This window comes from Cupressus sempervirens, chromosome 6, assembly GCF_028749045.1.
Source record: "Cupressus sempervirens isolate cs-2001-9-10 chromosome 6, ASM2874904v1, whole genome shotgun sequence".
NCBI classification, from domain to species: domain Eukaryota; kingdom Viridiplantae; phylum Streptophyta; class Pinopsida; order Cupressales; family Cupressaceae; genus Cupressus; species Cupressus sempervirens.
In genome coordinates, this window is record NC_143123.1 from 1,246,009 (window position 1) to 1,266,438 (window position 20,430).

The window sequence follows — 20,430 nt, forward strand, 5'->3', positions numbered from 1 at the left end:
CCTTTCATGACCACCTCAAGCGTTCCCTTTTTAAAATGTTTTGGCATGGATTGAAGGGGTCGCATGAAAATCGTGCTTCGTGGAAAAATGGGAGGATTAAATTATGTAAAAACGAACCTTCTCGTCTGTGATGATCATTGACCATTCACCATTGACAGCTATGAGTTGTGAGGTAGTTATGAAGTAGTGGTATTTGGGCATTAATTAATATAAAATTTGGCTGAAATGGCGCGTCTTTTCGAAAGGTGTAAGGCACTGATTCGTTACAAAGAGCTTGGACTTCATATACACCGTTCATAATAAAATTTTATTACAGGAAAATCGCATCATTTTAGTGAACGACAGTGGTGTATGGTTATACCAGACAACCTACAAATTTATATAAAAGGTTTTCTGCCATTCAATTTCCTGGAAAAAATTAATACGTTTTTAAATGACTTGTCTCCTCATGAAAGCAATGGATGTTGTCACTGAAATCCCCATATAGAATCTGTCAACGACGTACTGTAAGGACCTGCCCTCTTATTTCAATCATCTTCTCCCTGTTCAGTAGGGCCAGCCAAATTATTTCCTATTTCCATCAGATATTACCATCCTGAAAACCAAGTAGAGAGTGCATCCTGCTAAAAAATGGGGACCCTGTTTTCTACTCAGAAGAAGGATAACCACGAAACAAAACTCCATGTTGAAGAGATAGACGCAGCAGGTTTGAGAGAGAGTAAAATGGAGCGCTCAAGTAGCATGCAAGAAAATTGTGAAGAAGATTGTGAAATAGAGGGTTCAAGCAGCATCCAAACAGACACAACTGTAAAAAAGAAAGAAATAGACAAGCAACCAGAAGTCCAAACAGAAATTAGATCACTAGTGGAAGCAGCTGCTGTAGACAGAGCACCGACAGTGGAAGCGGAAAATGATGAGGAATATGTAGAGAAAGAGAAAGAAGGAGAGACCGAGAAAGAAACAGAATCTGGAACAAGTAGGTCATCCTTGGAAGAAGACGCTGCAGTTAAATTGCAGAAAGTATACAGGAGCTACCGGACGAGGCGTAACCTTGCAGATTGTGCAGTTGTTGCAGAGGAACTTTGGTTTGTGTTTCTCTGGTCCTCTTGGATCTTTATTTTTAAATTTTTTTTCAAATATTTATTTATTGAAAGTTTAGTACTGGGTAATTGCAATGTCACATCTCTCGTGCACAGGGATGCGCACTAAACCAGTCTCTGGATTAACTTCTCATTCTATTTAACGATCATTTCACGACGACCCATCTCTTACGAGTGGGAATCATTACAATCCTTACTCTCGATTAACAGCTTAGAGAATTTAATAAGCAATTCATATCGACCCATTTGTGTTGAGTAGGGATTTACAACTATCCATCACTAGATTAACTGCTGTGATTATTTACTAAGTAACTCAATGTAACCCATTTCTCGTAGGTAGGGATTTCGTAAAATCCATCTTTGAATTAACTGCATGTAGTATTTATGACCGATTCACATTGTTCCGTCTCGCGGGGATAGGGATTTGCAAAAACCCTTGTCTGGATTATTTCCTCAGGATAATTAATTAGAAATTCATATTGACCATCTCTTATGAGTAGGATGTTGCAATAAACTCTCTCTGGATTAACTATTCCGTGTATTTATTTAATAATTTATATTATCCATCTCGTCTTTTCTGAGCTGGGTTTCACAATAATCCATATCTGGACTATCTGATGGAAGTATTCAATAATTTATTCACGATGAGATGTCAAATGAGTAATTAATCACAATAACCAATGCCGGCATTAACTATGGGGTATATAGACTCCATCTTTCTTGATTCATAATAACCTTTATCTCGTTACAAATAATTTGTAGTAAATCATCTTCATTGACTTAATTATTGACAGCAATTTTCTCTGTTTCGGATATAGAGTTTTTTGGTTTGTGTTATCTTGTCCACAAGGCCAATTGCAGCATTGACTCCTCATTGAATAATACGTCATGAGGCTTAGAACACCTTTGAGCTTAGAAACCATGTTTGAGGGGTTTCTATCCGCTGACTATAACTTTGATCATTGCCATTGGGCTTGTCAGTTAATATTTCAATTTCTTTAAATGAGTTGTGTTTGAGAAGCATGTTATCTTTTACCGTTAAATTGTAACGCTTACACTCACTATCCAGAAGCAACACCCTTTGCTTTATAAGTCATGTGTAATTGGTTTTTTTAGCCCTCTCTAACATGTGAACCATTTCAATTGAGCTCATTTTTTTTCATCATTGTCTACACTGTATACCCCTTAACATGGGAGAGTGTCACCTTGGGCTTGAATGCATCAAGAACATGCACCTTTGGGTTTTTAGAAGCTATGTATGAGGCGTTTCTATTCAATCCTTTCTGACATGGAAGCACATTAGGTTTGGCATGAACCTTGTCGTCAACAACATCATTTCACATTTTAACTAGATCATGTTCTGGTGGATTTCAGAGGGTGTTACAATTGAGTGTTGTTCGTGTCTTATTTGGTTCAATAGCTTATGTGAAAATTGTAATTCTAATAACCTTACCCAGCGCTCAAAATGACATGGATTAAGGATTCCCAAGCTTGTGCCCCTTGGTTTTTGGGATTTGTCATAAATTTAATTCTTTTATTTTTCTGGGAACATGGGGGTGTTAATTTTGCGAATACCTGTCATTTTTCTTTATTGGTAGATTGTGACTTTTACCTTGACTGTGCATTTATGTAAACAAAATTTGTCTTAAAGACCAGTTCTACAGTTTTTTTCCTCTCTTCTTCTGTCATGTTGTCTTTGTTCTTGTAAAAGTTCCAACAATCAAGCTTGGACCACTTTTATCTGATAGCTAAAGTATTAATGTCAACCTTTTAACCAGAGAAGGGAATTTCATTTTTAAGCTTGTAACACCATTCTGCTAGCAAGCCAGCGTGAAGGATGTCTATTCTATCTAAGTTTGCTTAGAATTTGCACATGCAAACTTGCCTTCAAATTTGTTATAAAACTTAGAACACTGCCATAAAACTTAGAACACCATTTCTTTTACAGTTAGGCTGTCAGGAAGTCTGCAATTACTTGGTTGACCCATTTTGCCTTAGAACACTGCCCTAAATCTAATAACACCTTCTCTTTGAAAGTTAAGCTGTCATAAAAATTCAATCTGCAATTACTTGGTTGACCAGTTTTTTCCTGACAATTCAGGTCAGTGCCAAAAAAAGGGAAATACTTAGAAGAAACCTGGCAAATTTATTGAATATTAAAATAATATGTTAATCTTAAAGATATTTTTCAAATTTAGGCATAATACTGAAATTTGTGGAATATTACTACTGATTTCCTTCATATATAGATAAAATTGAGAATTCAATACAGTATGAAGTGTAAATTATAGGTGGTGTTGACTGGTATTCGAGAATTTAAATATAGAGAAACCTTATCATTTTCACTTATTCTGCATAGATTAATGATTTTATTATTATAGAATCTGGCATATGTGATTATATCACTTCAAATGCCTTAGTCACTCAAATTTCATGCTTAAACTGATTAAAAAAAATGTTAGAATCGAGTAAAAATTTCAAGCTCCAGTTTTTTATGTTTAAAATATAAAAGAATTATTAAATTCTTTAAAAGTTTTAAACATTAACAAGTTGGTGGTGTTTTGGGAGTGTATAAATTATGTGATATTTTGGCAAATTCAATTGTATAGTTTTTGTACCATAGCACTGATCCATGTTTCATAAGTAGTAGTTCACAAAATTCTCTCTCATGGGCATGATTTGCCCACTAAGCATTCACTGCATCTAGGTGACATTCATAGGGGTTGGGACTTTTTGGGAAGTCACCCATCCTAGTACTAATTTGACTCAACCATGCTTAATCAAGGAGTATCCCCCAAGGTGAAGATCACTAAGTTTAAGGGGTTTTAGCCACAATCAAATTCACTTAGTCTAAGGAGTTTTCCCTACCATAAAATTTACCAAGTTTAAGAAGTTTACCCTTAGATCAAACCTGCTAAGCTGCAAAGTGTGCTTGAGTTGGATATTGAGATTGGTGACCTCCCAAGAATTCCCGATTTTGCACTTGCAATAATCTAGATGCAATGAGTTCTAAGTAGCCCATTCATGTGCACAAGAGATGGGTAAATCACTGCTCATGGAATATGGTCAATGGATTTGTCTTAATAGTCAAATTCTGGGCAATGAAATCTTAATAATATATAACATGATTTGGTTCACTGTGAAAAATCAAAATGCCGCTGCATTATAAATGAATGAGTTAATGAGTTCTATGATGAATTGTTCATAAGGCAAAATGACTGCTGGAGGCTTCGCTGACAGAATAGCAAGTTTAGTTGGCTTAATCTTGAGTGTAAAAATGCCACTGTCTTGTTAATAAATGATTAAGGAGCTCTATGATGAACAGTTTATAAGACACATCACTTGTAGAAGGTTTTGCTAATGGGATATCAAGCTCAATTGTCTCGACCTTGGGAAATATCCTTGGTTAAGTCTGCTTGAGTTGATGTAGTATTGAGTCTCAATGATCAATCCTTGTGAGCATCATCTAGGTGCAATGAGTAATATTCAGACCATTCATGCTCATGAGAGATGGGTACTTGTGAACTGCTACTAATGATAAAACATCTCAGAATTTTAAGTATTGCAACAAATGCATTGTGCATACCTGCAATTATAGTTTGGCCATGTATAAATGATAATGATTTTTATTGCGATGTGGATGCAGGTGGCAAGCAATAGAGTATGCAACACTTCAGAGAAATACAGAATCATTTTATGAGGGTCAACAATCAGAAACAGCTGGTGCGCGGTGGTTACGTGCAAGAGTGAAGGCTGCAAAAGTATTATGCTATGTTTTGTTTTTTCTTCAAGCTTTGTTTTGTCTCCCTCAATTACAAATGCTGATAATTGGTACAAAGGACCAATTGAAAATTGTCTGCAAATGTGTTTTTGGAGCCTTTATAAGAACATCTAGAAAATTTGCCTTCATCTTTACACTACTTAACTTTTCTCCAATAAGTAATTTAATTCTTTGGGAGTAATTACAATGGGAACTTTTCTACAGGTGGGCAAGGGATTATCGAAGGATGAAAAAGCTCGGCAATTGGCCTTCCAGCACTGGCTTGAGGCTGTAAGATTTTGCTAGTCTTAAATATTAGTTTTTTGACAGGATAAGTTTCCAGGGGAAACGGTCTTTCCAGGAGTAGTCTGAAACACATTTTCATCTTACTATGCGTGCATGCAGATTGATCCACGCCATCGTTATGGGCATAATCTGCATTACTATTATGATGACTGGTTTGAAAAAAAAACCTCACAACCATTTTTTTATTGGTGAGCTTTCCGACTTTTATCAGAAGAAATGTTGCATAATTGCAACTGTGCTGCATCTAAAGTTGAAATCTGAATTTGACATATCTCTTTACACATAATGAATAACGTATGCAATTACAAATGCTCTAACTTAATTCGTTTTTTAAATTGATAACTTCATTTCAGGCTTGATGTTGGAGAAGGCAGGAACTTGAGTCTCGAGGACTGTCCAAGGTCAAGATTACAAAAGCAACGGATAAAATACCTTGGCCCTGTTAGATTCTTGTGCCACCTTCTCATTCCTTTAGTGTCTTCCATACAAGCAACATAAGGGATTTTATGCTGCTTCCGGTCCATTGTTCCATTAGGAGTTTAAAAGACTCTGGTATTTGTTTTGCAAATTGTGCAGGGGTCGACATTCTTGTTAGAAGAAGCATATCCCCATATCTTTTTTTTTTGACTTAACCTTCTCTCTTTTCTATCTGATTCTGAATTGCAGAAAGAAAGGGAACAATATGAAGTCATAATGCAAAATGGTAAACTTTTTCACAAGAATAGTGGCCAGCCAGTTGACACTTCTGAAGGACAAAAATGGATTTTTGTAATGAGCCCAGCAAAACAAATTTACATTTCAAAGGTATTTGAAGCATCATCTAACCATTTTTATAATCCACAATGCGACCTTAAACTTTTCTACTTTCTATGCTGTGAATAAATGAACTAGTTTGTGCGATTCTTAGATGGCATGTGTTGGCATGAGTTATAATACAAATATGCATTGAAGTTGGGTGAGTTACCTATGGGTCAATTGTTTCTAACTTTCCCTTTTGTTTATGTTTTTCTCAGAAGATGAAAGGGACATTTCAACATTCTAGCTTCTTAGCAGGAGGAGCTACTTCAGCAGCTGGAAGATTGACAGTAAATAATGGCATTCTTAAGGTGACATGAAGAGCTTTGCAGATTTGATTGGTACAAATTTGTCTTGTTGCCTGATTTTTTAGATTTAGATTCTTTTAAAATCTGTTATGATTACATAATTTATATTTAAAATAAATAAATAAGTTAAATTTTGCTAAAAATGAGAAGAAATGGGAACCATAAGATACAAATGCCTAATGGAGCAGATCAGTGCTTGCATTAGAACATTTAAAACTTTTGATAAAAATTCATGTAGCTGAATACAAAAAACTCACAAATAATTATTTGATAGGTAATGGGCCGAAGCCTAGATTAATTATTATTATTTTTTGAGATTAATTATTATTATGTGTTGAGCTCGAGTAGACTTGAACTCAAGACCTCCCATATGAAAGTCTCACAAGTTACCATTGTGTTGTAGGCTTGTGCCTAACTCTCACAATTTGTTATTCTTCAAACAATCATTAAAAAAATGGTTATGAAATCATCTTCGGGATTTAAATACTTTTACCTCTCAGAATCCTTTGCAGAACTATTTCTCAACTTTTCCTTACACTATATTTTACTTTAACCTTAGAGGAAGTGTTTTCAGGCCTCCTCATTTCCTAGTATGACATTCTTGAGAGGCAACTTTTAGGGTGCCAACCTCGCTGATTACTGGTATTAGAGTAGATGCCACTCAGTTTTGTTGACTTATGAAACAAGTGGTATCAAATTTGCATTTTCTTGTAAAATTCGGTAACACAATCAGAATTTTTAATTCTTGACAAATGCATGTAAAAAGCAGTGAAATGAAGGGGCAGTACCTAGTTCTCATTTGGATTAAATGCCAATGCAAGAGTAAGATGATTGACTTCTAGAAGAAACCTTTCAATGCCTTTGTAGGTATCTAGCAATCCATCAAAGATCCTCTTGAGGAGTTTCATTGTACTCTTTGCCAAGTGCTACTAACTCTTGATATAGTTGGGTACCTTTATCATGTCACATCCTTCTATTACATCACATCTTCTATCTCATATTTTAATGTGCCTTTTCAACATTAATGACCTTCAAGGTGCAAAGTTTAGTTCTTAACTGGACTACCTAGATGAACGCCAATGCAAGAGTAAGAAGATTTGACTCCTAGAAGAAACCTTATGATGCCTCCCTAGGTACGCAACAACTCATCAAGGATTCTCTTGAGGAGTTGCACTGGACTTTTTACACTTTTGATCCTCGTTGGGTGTGCATATCCTTGTACCTGTATTGGATACAAATACAGATATGACAGAAATACATGTTCGATACCTATGATGACTCCTCTAGGATAGCTTGGCAATATGGGACAATTACGTTAAATTCACTATTGCTACTTATGAATTACATTGCATGATTTCACTTATATAATTTATAGATAAAGACAATGATGCTAATTTAAGATATATATATATTTCTTATCTGTGTATGTGTGCACACACTTGTAAGAAAGTTATTCTTATCAATACCACTGCTGTCTTTTATTGAATAATTAGAAATACGCTAAGTAAATTGATTCTATATACTTGCACTTGGTGCAATATCACTGCTATATCTGATATCAATGATTGAACATACAAGATGATCTCGATAGTTTTCTTTGATTTGACAATAGTAGATATCCTATAATATTGTTTTATAATCGCTTATAGTGATTGAATTGCTGTCTCTAATACAATCTTCTAAATCATGCAACTGATTCTACTCATTGCTTATAGTAATATGTGATCTCCCTTTTTTGAAATAAGATTAAATACTAAACAATAATAAAACTAAAATATAAAAGAACAAAAATAAAATTCAAATAAAAAAATAAAAATAAAAGGAGTTTAAGTTTATTTAAGATAATGAAGGGTCAAAAGGCATGAAATGAAAAGTTGTGACTCTCTCAAACACAGGATATAAAAAGGGAGGAGAACTTCATTTGAAAGGGGGAGAGGGAGGAAGGAAGAGAAATGGGAAGGTGTGAAGCAAGGACAAATGAATAGAAGAGGAAAACCAAATTATAAGAAAATACATGACTCCGTCAAAGGATAAAGGCTATGAAGGGTTGTGGCTCTTTGAAAGGGGGTAATAATGTTGTGATTGAGGTGCAAAGGTCCACAAGGTTCAGTCCAAATAAGTTGAAAGTACATGTGTGTTATCCTTAGTTATACTTGTATATTGTGCCTAATTACTTAGGAGCCAATGATGCCTTCACCATGCATATTGTCAAATCTCTTTGGGGAGACTTTTCGACATCATTGTTACATAAAGCCATGAAGTTAGTGGAAAAGTACGACTCTTGGTTCATCCAATTCTTGACATTCTAATATATTAGGATTCAAGGATTCTCTTATTACCTTACAAATTTTTGAGACATTTGACAAATAAAATTGTGTTGTTGGAAGTCATGAGACAATTGACAACATATGACAAAATCTAGAAAAGCAAGATGAAAGGTGGAATTGAGTTTTCGATTATCATGGGTACTGCAAATGAAGTATGTCCATGTCTGCCAGTAATTGAAAGATCAACATAGGAGATGCAGTTCTATTATTTATCAGTTCATACAGAAAGGCCAACTTTGAGGATTTTTGGGCTAATGCTAAGGATTAACACAAAGTTAGGAAAAGGATGTTTTCTAGGTTACCATTTTGAATTATCAGAATATGTGGATTCATCTAGTGCTAGATTAGGTGGAGGAAGATGCAAATATGATTCAACTTGACTTTGAGAAAGAGAAAAATAAGATTATCTAACCACACAATTGGATAGAGACGAAAAAAATACATCTTGACATGCAATTTAGACTAATCATGAAATTCACAAGGCGGTGGATTGAACTTTAGGTCGGCAAATTGCAAGCGAAGAATGTTCTCTTGACTTACGACTAGATGGGAGATCTAGAGCCACATGATAGTAAGGTTGATCAATCATATGAAGTTGGAATAGAAGGAGAAGCTCCACCAAAGAGAGGCTAGAAGAAAGATCAAATGAGCCACATTAAAGGCCTCCATAGAAGAGATAGAGGTTAGAGATAGCACTGTAATCGCTTGCTAGTTCCTCCACTGTGCAAGCATTTGATATCATTTTAGATCATAGAATTGGAACAAGCAAAAGAAAATGGACTAAGTAGCTCTACCTGTGCATGATAATTTGAGTATCAATGATTTCTAGGAGGCTAGCCAATTGAGGAATAAAGAACAAGGACCTCTAACAGAGACTGATTGGTTCTCTCAAGGAAGTGTTAGTTGAAGTAATAGAGCCAAAGATTCCCATTTTCGAGGGATAATGTCACAAAGAAACAATGCTAGAGTATGAGCATATACTGGTGCATGGGCAACATTCAATTGCTCTAGTATGGTTGAAGGAAAGGATGCAAAAAGATCCAAAATAAGAGATTGATCTTGCACAAGAGTTGCATAAAATTTTGAGCTGGATCAACAAACTAGCAAGAAGGGTAGAGTGCAAAAGTTTTCCACGGTCACCTGGAATGAATTAGGATTTGAGAACTATGCTTGTAGTGGTGCCAAAGGTGGACAAGGCCAAAGTTAAAATCACCCCAGAATATGATGTAACAACAATTAACATAGGGCATGCAACCAAAGCACAAGTGATTGAGGAATTTGAGTATTCCACCCAGGTACTTGAGGAACAATAAAGATGGAGGAGAAATACAAGAAATTGAAAATTGAGAACAAGGCTCTATGTGGATACTTGCAACGCCTAGGATATCTGTTGAAGCAAGAAGGTTAAGCATTTGCTCCACCTATAACTTTTCTAAAATGATTAGTGAACGACATTGAAAGAATAAGTTTTCAAGGCACTAAAACGTGGGAAAGTAATGTTCATGTTATTGCATGCAGGTTTGTTGAGGACCTAACTCAAATATATAGGACTTTAGCTTATGCTTTATTGAATATAATGTGTGGATGAAGTGTGTGAAGACACCCATATTTACCATAACAAAACCATCTCACTCTTGAAGGCTTTGATGTAGATTCCTAGACAAACATTAATACATGGTAGAGAGAGAACTTTGCTCAATGGTATGGTGCACTAATGACAGGGAAGAAATTGTTCAAGGAATCAAATGAAGAATTAGCTCGATTGAGGAAGAAAATCAAACAATATTCAAGAATGAGTCCTTAATGAAGTTGAAGTGATGTTTGGAAAGAAATGAATCAATAAGGAAATGGCAATAGGAAGATTGAAGAGAGGATTGGAAAAACCCTTTGGCACTAATTTTGTCTTAGCATAAGACCTGGAGAGTATTTCCATATTCTCAAACATCATATACATCATTCAAGGTTTGACTTTGCATTGGGAGATGAACTTTAACAAGTATGAAAAGGATGTAGCTATTATGGAGTTTAAATAGATCGTGCCAAGTGTTTGTGTGAACGAACTAAAATAGTAATGTCCAGATTCTCAATATTCAAAGAAACAAATCAAACGTAGTCTATCTTGGGCAAAAGATCATTAAATGCATAGTGGGAATCTTATTTCATTAATGGTTGCTTTAACCACTTTTCCAGTGAGGGGGCAACCCATTTGTTATTGGTTCATATGAACCCACGTATTTATGCCAAACTCTCTCTCCATGACCTAACCCTTAGTACGATTGAGGTGGCAAAATTTGGGCTGCCTATTGTTATTTGGAAACCTATGTAATGGGCTTGCCTCCACATTTGTATTGAACTTTGGAGATTGTCTCTAAGAACTAGCAAAATCTCTAAGAACTAGCAAAATAAAAGAGTGTTCATCGGAGTCGGGTGACTTCTTGTATTGTTTTAGAGCTGGCATAGTTCCTTCTCTCATGTAGATTAGATTTGCTCCAAATAAAACCCCAATGTAGGATCGTTTGCTGCAAGAATTCTTTTCATCTTCCCTCGTATGCTGTCAATAGTCTCATATATGTCTCCCAAACTAAGAGTGTCTCTATCAGCATATCTAATGACATCTACAATGGGTGCTATAACAGAGCAAATATATCTGTAAGATGCAAAAAAAAACTTAAAATCAGAATTAGAAATGTAAAATTTCTAAGATGCAAAAAAAACTTAAAAATCAACAGCTTACCTCATTGTGGACCACCAGCTCTCATCAAGGATCCTTTGCTTCACCACTTTTCCTTTAGAGGACTTAGAATTGGACCATCTTCCCCATTCCAGATTCGCCACCATCAATTGGAGGGCCTCATACACCTCAATCATCCTCTCCATCAAGATGAAGTATGTGCAATACCTATAGAGACATTTATAAATTAAAATAAAGTTAAACATTAATGATTAAAAACATCACATGTAAGTTTGTAGCAATTAGTAATAAAAATAAAATTAAAGTAGACTATAAGTAAATTGTAATTAAAATTGACATACCTTGTCTCGGCTGGTTTGAGGTACTTCTTAGAGAAGAATTTGAATAGAACAAGTGAAGTGTGGTGGTTGCATATAAACATTTGCACTTCTCTAGCTTCTAACACCGCCTATTTCACCCATTCCATCTTCCCTATGTCCTTCAATGCATTATTTAAGGCATGAACACGAGGGGTCCAAAAGATGTGCCTATAAGCACCCTCTATCATCAAATCGGTTGATTTGCTTACAGGTGCATAATTTGTGATAACTTGTACTACACTAGCCAACCCAACCTCCTCTATGGAATCTCTCAAAGTGGTGAACTAGAATTTGGATCCTTCTTTCTTGAGAAATCTATGGCTTTAAAAAAAAAAAGCCAATAGAGGATGTGACAATGATATTGATGAGTGGCCGAGTTCTAACATTGGTCCACCCATCCATTACAATAGAGTAGCCTGTCCTAACCCAAGTGCATTTCATATCCTCAAAGAACAAAGCATCCTTTGAGTACTCTTCATCTAGGATGGTGGTTCGTAGGTTATGCTCACTAGGGGGTGCAAATGAGGGATTCATATTCAATGTATCTTTCACCATTTGTTTAAAATAAGTGAAACAAACTGCATGATATGGGATACCATTAGCAACAAAGAATCTACCAATGGATGCTTCACACTTTTCCTTTGCCTGTGCATTAAACATACTTTCCACCAAGCCTTTCTCACCACCACTCATCTTTTTCTTCCCTCTAGAGTCAGTAGGACTGTGACTAGTACTAATGGTAGATGACATATGCCTAGATGATTGTGACTGAATAGATGGTGATGTCACTATCAAATTTTGCCTCTCCATTTCAGCCTCTAAGTGCAATCTTTGGCATTCTAATCTTTGTTCATTAGTCAAGTTAGGACATGCTTTGACTCCATGGCATTTAACACCTAAAAAGTGTGACTTCACCCTTGTGTAGCTGCTCCTAAAATCATCAAGACAAACATGACAATCCCACAGCGTAGTCTCTCATGAATTCTTTTTATCTTTTGGCCTAGGTGTGACATATTGGAGAAGAGGTTTTTTCCTATTGAAAGGACCCTTTGCAAAAAAAAATCATGATGGTGGAAGGGCATTTAAACAAATCAGATTTAGGATCAGTTCTTTTCCTAGTCCCACTACTAGCAACATCACCCTCAACCACATTTTCTTCCTCATCATTACTACTACTAGTACTCCGAATGCTGCTCATTGTGCTTTGTTTTTGAGATTTAAATATGCAATGAAAATATGAGCTGAAACAATGATTAAAAAAAAAAAAAAAAAGTCTTTTCAAGCTGCAAATCTATTTAAAAAATGAAAATGGAAGCATAAAGAGTTTTTTATTTGGTGCGCAAAAAGGAAGCATAAAGAGTTGCATACTTGGTACACAAAATGGAAGCTCAAACCCCTGCTCAAGCTCTTGGAAGTAAAAAAGGTCACTTCCTCTTCTAGTAAAATGAAAATCCCAGCCAGCTGCAACACTCTCCAACTCCACTAACAAAACCCAACAAATGAAAAATAACCAAAATTTGGTTTCTTTTAACCTTTAGGGCATTTGGAGGGGTGGGCCCCACTTGGGTGACCAAGTAGGAAGCATAGTTTTTATGTTTTTTTTCATGTTATGGTCGAGGGATGTCTGGACGTCCCCTTTCTGTACTGGGGATGACAAGCTGTCCTTTTGTTGCCCAGGCGTACCTGAGTACTTTTAACGTCCCTTGTGATTTTTGGCATTTTGGGGACGGCGAGGGATGTCTCATACTTGTCCCCCCGTCCCGGGGATGTCCTCATCTTGGAAATTTGGGGGTTTTTAGGTAGCTTTTAATGTAAAATGTTTGTTAGTCCAATCAGTATCCTTTAAATATTCTTATCCCACTCCAAAATCTGTATGTCAATCTCTAACCTAGAATAGCTCGCTAAATAATGGTATTGCAGCCTAGAGTAATGATATGGCACCATACATAAGGCCGTGATTTACATCTTTGGAGAGTTGCTGCATGACTGGGTACCACCCAGCTGAATTTATGAAATTTTATTTGCTTTCACACTTGCACACACCCAGTATGAATTCATTATTTGTGTTTTCACATGCACACACAACACACAGATTTATATTTGCATGCAAAAGTTAAATAAATATGTACCTGTTAATATGTGTCTTTTGAAAAGAGATATCTCCTTACCCCAAAAAAAAAGCTTTAAAAAAAAAACATCCAGCACAATTGTGAATCTGCCAAGATACACCTCTGACTCTCTTTCTGCACAAAAATGTGACCCTCAATGAATCACATTGAATTGGTTAGGGAGGAATCTTTCAACATCAAACCAATCTAACCTCAGGGTTTTGTTAAAGCTGGGAGAGATGAACAATGTTTATCTTTAGAAAGAAAATAGAGTTTTATAAAATATTTAGAATTTATTTTTCCTCCTCAAATTCCTTTTTGTAAGCAATTTCAAAACTTCTTCTAAATTATTATTTTAAATTACTTTTTAAGAAAAAGCTTTAAGCACCATTTTTTTTTTGCTCTTTACTAACTTAAAATTTGTTATGATAAATCGATGTTATTATGTTAAACAAAGGAGATGAAAGTTCCTTGTATAAGTTTACAAGGACGATGTTTCTAAAAGAAACAATTGTGAATTGGAGTCAGAAATAAAAATACTCAAAAAGCTAAGACTAACTAAGATGACCATTAAGAAATTTTAGCATTTTCTAATACCCTCCCTCAATAGTCACTATCTAACTACCTTTTCTTTGGTCACAAAATCTTTATAACATTTTGCAAGTGCTAAAACCTCCTTGGATTTGCAAAATGTTAATGGCCAAGAATCTATCCAATTAGACGTCGGGTAACAAAGGTATAACTCTCAGTAGGGAGAGACTTAGATGAAATTGAAACCACGATTTTGAGGAAAAACCCCAAACCCATTTTACAGATGAGCACTACGGCCCAAAAAAATCCGCAAGATGATTTACTGAGAACTTATTGTAGATGAGCTCTATGCCTCAAAACGAATTGTAAAAACCCACATTTCTTAGGAAAAAATTGGAAAAACTAGACACAATTTTTAAGGTAAAAAGTTGATCAAAACCAAACAATAGAATCCGAGACACGGATTAGAGAATACAAAGCTTTGTTTTATAGGAAAAAAAAGGTAAAGTGCAACACATAATTTGTTAGGAAAAAAATATTAAAACCCAACAAATTATTGAACAAAAACATTTAAAAAATCCATCAATTTTTTGAAGGGAAATCCCATCAAAAAATTTGAAGGGAAAATTCAAAAAATTATGAAAACCCATTAGGAAAACCTTTGTGTGGAAAAACATGAGACTTTGTGTTGTAAACCACATATGCGAACATCATGCAACTCTCAAAAAGAACATGCAAGCAACATTCAAATACATGCAACCTTATAAAATCAAAGACTTTTGCTCAAACTAGGAAATCATGCAATTAAAACCCTCAACTGGACTTGCCATTTTCAGCAAAAATCCTCGAAGGCGAACCACAATTTTTTCATAAAATACTTCCAATGATTTTTATTTATAAAAAAATTGAAAAATAAATTTCAAGAGAAATTTATTTTTCAATTGAGGCTTGAATTTTTAAAATTTGTCAAATTTTTTGAAATCCCATCGACCCACTCTAATACCATATTATGATAAATCATTGTTATTATGTTAACAAAGGAGATGAAAGCTCCATAGATAGATTTACAAAGACGATGTTTCTAAAATAAACAATCTTGAACTGAAGATGAAAATAGAAACTGCCTAAAAAAATAAAGACTAATTAAGATGACAATTAAAGAAACATTACAATATTCTAATAAAATTTATCTTAATAAATAATTAATATAATTTATCTTTTATTTGGCCTTTTGGAAAGTTAAACACTATTTATTTAATTTTTAAAATTATTTCTCATATATCTATCTAAATAAAGTTTTATAAAATACAAATTTAGTCTGAAAGTGAAATTTGAATATGATTGTATGCTTAGAAGCTTATAGGATATTTGACTTAATGAAATTTGATATTTTCCAAAAATAAAATATTCCTCCAAGAAGTTTGCAGTGCACTTGAAATGAAGAAATTGCCTCCAAAAAGAATCTACAGACTCATCTTGATCATTTGAACCCAATGCCATTATCAAAAATCCATTTTGAGATGTTGACACTGTCCAAGAAAGGTGGAGCTTTCAAAGATGTTGGAAAGGCTGTAAAAAGGGGACATCCCACAATATTTCAAGGATTTGGCGAGTAGTTTCATGTAAAAGGTGATCTTTTCTAGACAATGAGAAAGACACAAATGTATATTGAGGAACACATTTTTACTTTTGTAGAACTTTATGCTTATGTTGTAGGAAATAAAGTTGATCTTTGAAGGAAAGTGTGGGGAATATGCACTGCAATAAGAATGGAAGTTATAGAGGATTGTGGTCTTGGATCTTCTTGTAGATTGCAAAATTTGATTAGTGGTTTTCCATCTATGGATGCCATGATGTCTTCACATCCTTGACCATTAGTGACTTACTTCCATCTTTTTAGCAGCTTTAGTGAAATTTGGATTGGGCATTGGCATCCTAAACAATTGCGTCTTTTGGTTGATTTCTTCTTTGTCTCTGGGAGTATGATCTTTGCCACCTTTGATGTTATTTCAAATCGATATTGCCATTACAAAACTGTGCCCCAACATGAATATTTTTTTCTTGCAAAAGTTGTTGAAGGAGAAGACCACGAGAAGACAAGCTTTTTCAAACAGCTTGACAAAACTAGTTAATGTAAGGAGAGGATGCTTTATAGATGTTGTTGGAGTGCATTTCCTCAAAGGCCAAGTTACAATAGGGTCACGGTTCATTTGTTGGAAACGATATAGTGCCAAAAAATTACTAACTTTACTTTTTTTGAAGTTATTGATTCCAGTTCTTTTTTTGTAAAAGTGACTTGTGTCACTATAATTAAAAGTGAGAAAATGAATCTTTTTTTCGGATCGGTAATAGACCAAAGCCAAGATTAATTATTATTAAGTGTTGTTATTAATTATTATTATTTTTTAATCTCTAGTACATTTGAACCCAAGACCTCCCATATAAGAGGCTCACAATTTTACCATTGTGTTGTAGGCTCTTGCCTATGAGAAAATGAATCTTACTTGTATAAAAATAACAAACTAAGATTTATTGTTTTGAAAGCTGTTATACTAAAAAAAGTAATTAGGAAGTGGTTCCTTGGTAGTTACAAGAGAAGAATCATATAGCTACTGGCTATATTGTATTCTAAAAGTGGGTCTTTTAGAGGGAAGCTTTTAAAAGAACTTTTTGGAGACCTTTGGGCTCACATTTTATATAGAAGGATATTTGGAGTTGTACAATTGTACAAAAATAATAAAGAGAGCATTTAGATTGTATGTTGTGAAATTGTGAATGTAATTTTGAATTATTATTACTACTCTTTTTGTATGTCAAGTTCTTTATCTCTTTTTTCTTCTTGGAAACCATTGGTCGACCTTGCAATTGATTTAAAGAAATATAATCATTTCTTATTGTCTTGATTTTGAGCATTGTGGTACATCATTCTTCATCATATGTTGAGATTTTTGTATTCTTCTTTCATTAATGCTGCATACAAAATACATATTGTTGTAGAACTCATCATATATGTCTGGGAATGTAGTTTCTAATTATTTTTGTGAGCTCCTTTATTTAATAAATTTGGAAAATCCAAACCAATAGTTGTATGTTTGCTGCTAAGGTTTCTACAAACCAATCTTTCTTGTCACTTTTCACATCTCTTTTATGTACTTTTAAGTCAAAAGTACACAAAAATATTAAAACACCATCGTACAAGGAAGCTACACCTCTAAAATGCAAAGTATAGTTGTTAGTCAAATAGGATTATCTAGCTGTTGGGACATTTTTCATTGCCCATTAGGCGAGTCATAGTAAAATCAAAGACAAATTTGTTTACTAACACAATAAGAATATCCTGATGGGACTCTCAAAGATGTGCTCTTTACATTTGTCTTTGCTAATTTTTCAATTATATTTAGCAGGGAGAGACTAGAAATCAATAGTAATACAATGGGCACTAGAATCTCCAAGTGATATAGTGAACTGATTCTCTTAATAGGATTTCTTTTTCTAGAAACATTTAACAAATAGCTCTACAAATCAGCAGCAATGACATAAAATAAAAGGGGCTAAATACATCCGTTCTAGAAAGAACTTCATAGTTTTTACAGAGGAAAATTAACTTCCATCCTTGGAAGAAGCATTAAAATAAAGTATCTTGTGAGTAGATCTTACGTTGCACTATAGCTTATCAGAAAACAATGTATCAAGATTAATTTTTCATGCAATCCTATTGTATGCCCTAAATTTTCTTATAAATTAGTTTTCTACCCTTGCACTTATAGTTTTGATTCAAAGTAACTGTATACCCAGAAATAAGATTGTATGAAAAGAATCAAACCTTTGAAGCTTGGGATGATTTTTGCAAATGTTTTTTCGGTAAATTTTAGCTTGTCTATTAGCACATATATTGCTAAGAAGATTTTGTCTTCTGACTCACATATCATCTGGGCTTTTATAGTGATAATTCTTGCAAGGATTATTATTGTAGGAATTCTATAATGCTATAGTATTGTACAAGTTACTCTTATTTGTCTTTCTGGTCGTCTATGTACATTTATAATGATAGATTCTATTCTTCTTGACACCTACTGTGCCAAAAACCATGTGCTAGGTAGTGTTTGCATCACTATTTTTGTTGGAATCACACTTCTACTGTACTCATTTCAATTGCTCCAAATCTCCAGTAATATATCCAGAGGTTTTATTGGGTTGCTGTCAGGTTTACAGTTACTTCCATTCAAGTTCTCTGTTAATGTTTCTTTTCATCTTAATTGCTTTTGATCATGCTGGTTGCTCGATTGGTCTTGAATATAGTGAATTTACGGTAATTTTTTTGTGATGCAGTCTATATCACCTTACAGTGGGCATTACCAACCAACTGAAGAAAATTTAGACAAGTTCACTAGTTTCCTTGTTGAAAATGGTGTTGACATGAGTTATGTGGAGGTTTGTGTTATGATCAAGGAAATTTTATTTTTATCTTGATGCTTAATGTTCTATCAATGTGGCATAACTGGCATGATATTTATTCATCCTATGCTTCTAACAAGCTTTTCTTTTATTCTTATGCATCTTTGGTTGCTTCTATAAAAGCCTTATTTTAATTCATTTTACCTTTTCTGTTATTGGAAGATCATGAGGTGGGACTTTGAAGACCTCATCCTCTTTGGTAGATCCTTTTTTGTGCAAATAAATTATTTATTACCCAATTTTTTGTGGGCTATGAATGAGGCTTAGTGAGCAGTTATGAATTGAAATATCTAAAACAATATTGGCAGAAATTAAATTTGGTTAAGGTTTCTGTTATCTCTATCTGTGCTTTCAACTTTTATATTTGTATTCTTTTACTGTCCCCTTTTGGTGATAGAAACTAGATCACAGATGTTTGGTTGGATTTAAAAAAGGCATACTTGTCCTAAGCTTGCTTTGTCTTTCTTGCATCTGAGGTGCATTTTTTTTGTGGGCTTATTCTAACTGTAGATGGATGTTTTCACTTCACAAAATGTGGTTGGTGATAAATAAATTTGTATTGATGGTGGCTTCAGATTGAATATGGCAGAAAAACAAAAACAAAATCTGTTTCTTATAATTGTTTGGTTATAGTTTTGGCAGATGATCTTTTTAATTGTATTCTTTCCTATTCTTTCTCTGTCAAAGACCATTAGAATTTAAGCTTTTCTGGTTTGATTTGGGGTAGCAGCATGTCAGATCAGAAATGGAGGCAGGTGGAAGAATCTAGATGCACCGAATCATAAACAATCTCAAAATTAGAGTGTTGTTCCTTTTGAGATCTTATAGTCTGAAAATAGGTACTTTCCCATTGGAGGCATCAGTTATAGTCTGACTGGTAGTTCAAGTATAGTAGTTTCAAAATATGGAGAATTTTGCTGCCTTAGTTGATTATGGAGAAGAGCTAACTAGAGGAAATAACGCATAGATGAAGCAGGCGTGGGATGTTAATATGCACAAATGTCCAAATACTAAATGACTCAATGAGGAAACAAAATAGTATGTGGGAGAAAATTTAGGAACACAAAATGGACAAAACAAACAGTACAAAACAATTGTGATATTTCTATCAAGATTCTGCTTTGTAGTTTTTGAGTTAAACTCATTGAATCATGTTTCATGAGTAGTGGTTCACGAGAACCCATAACTCATTCCCAAGAGGTCACCTATCCCAGTACTACAACTCAAGTGCACTTTAGTAACTACTGTAGCTATACATCAATAAGCATAATAAACTAATTTATCGGGTTCATCTGTTTTAGATGTCATTGTTATAGTATACGAGTCCATGTACAAGCATGAATATGGCATTCCTAATTCACAAAAACCTGTAACTAATATTGTGCCTTATGAACCTTTCAATATAGAGCCCTTTAGCTTATCAGTTGATAAGGAGGAGATATTTTCCACAACAAATCAAATTGTGATATCACTATTACGATTCTACTGTATAGTTTTTGAGTTCAACTCATTGATCCATCTCTCATGAGAATGGATGGAATACTTATCACATCTAGGTGATGCTCGCTAAGGTGCAGCATTGGACCTTCGTGGGAGGTCACCTATCTAAGTACTACTCCTACTCAAGTGTGTTGACTAATCTCCATCATGTTGACCAAGGAGCTCAATTTTTTGAAGTCTCTAAAGAGA

General features: G+C 34.5%; 1 protein-coding gene across 1 annotated transcript in view; it reads left to right on the forward strand.

The window, feature by feature from the left end:
* The first annotated feature begins 240 nt into the window (after window positions 1-240).
* LOC149550669 (IQ domain-containing protein IQM3-like) overlaps window positions 241-20,430 on the forward strand; it is a 55,501-nt gene continuing 35,311 nt past the window's right edge. The window contains exons 1-8 of the mRNA XM_089786228.1: window positions 241-1,085; window positions 4,747-4,861; window positions 5,086-5,151; window positions 5,266-5,354; window positions 5,520-5,607; window positions 5,833-5,970; window positions 6,180-6,272; window positions 18,616-18,717. Coding sequence (XP_089642354.1) covers window positions 631-1,085; window positions 4,747-4,861; window positions 5,086-5,151; window positions 5,266-5,354; window positions 5,520-5,607; window positions 5,833-5,970; window positions 6,180-6,272; window positions 18,616-18,717 — 1,146 coding nt within the window. The 5' untranslated portion in view covers window positions 241-630. The remainder of the gene's footprint in view (window positions 1,086-4,746; window positions 4,862-5,085; window positions 5,152-5,265; window positions 5,355-5,519; window positions 5,608-5,832; window positions 5,971-6,179; window positions 6,273-18,615; window positions 18,718-20,430) is intronic.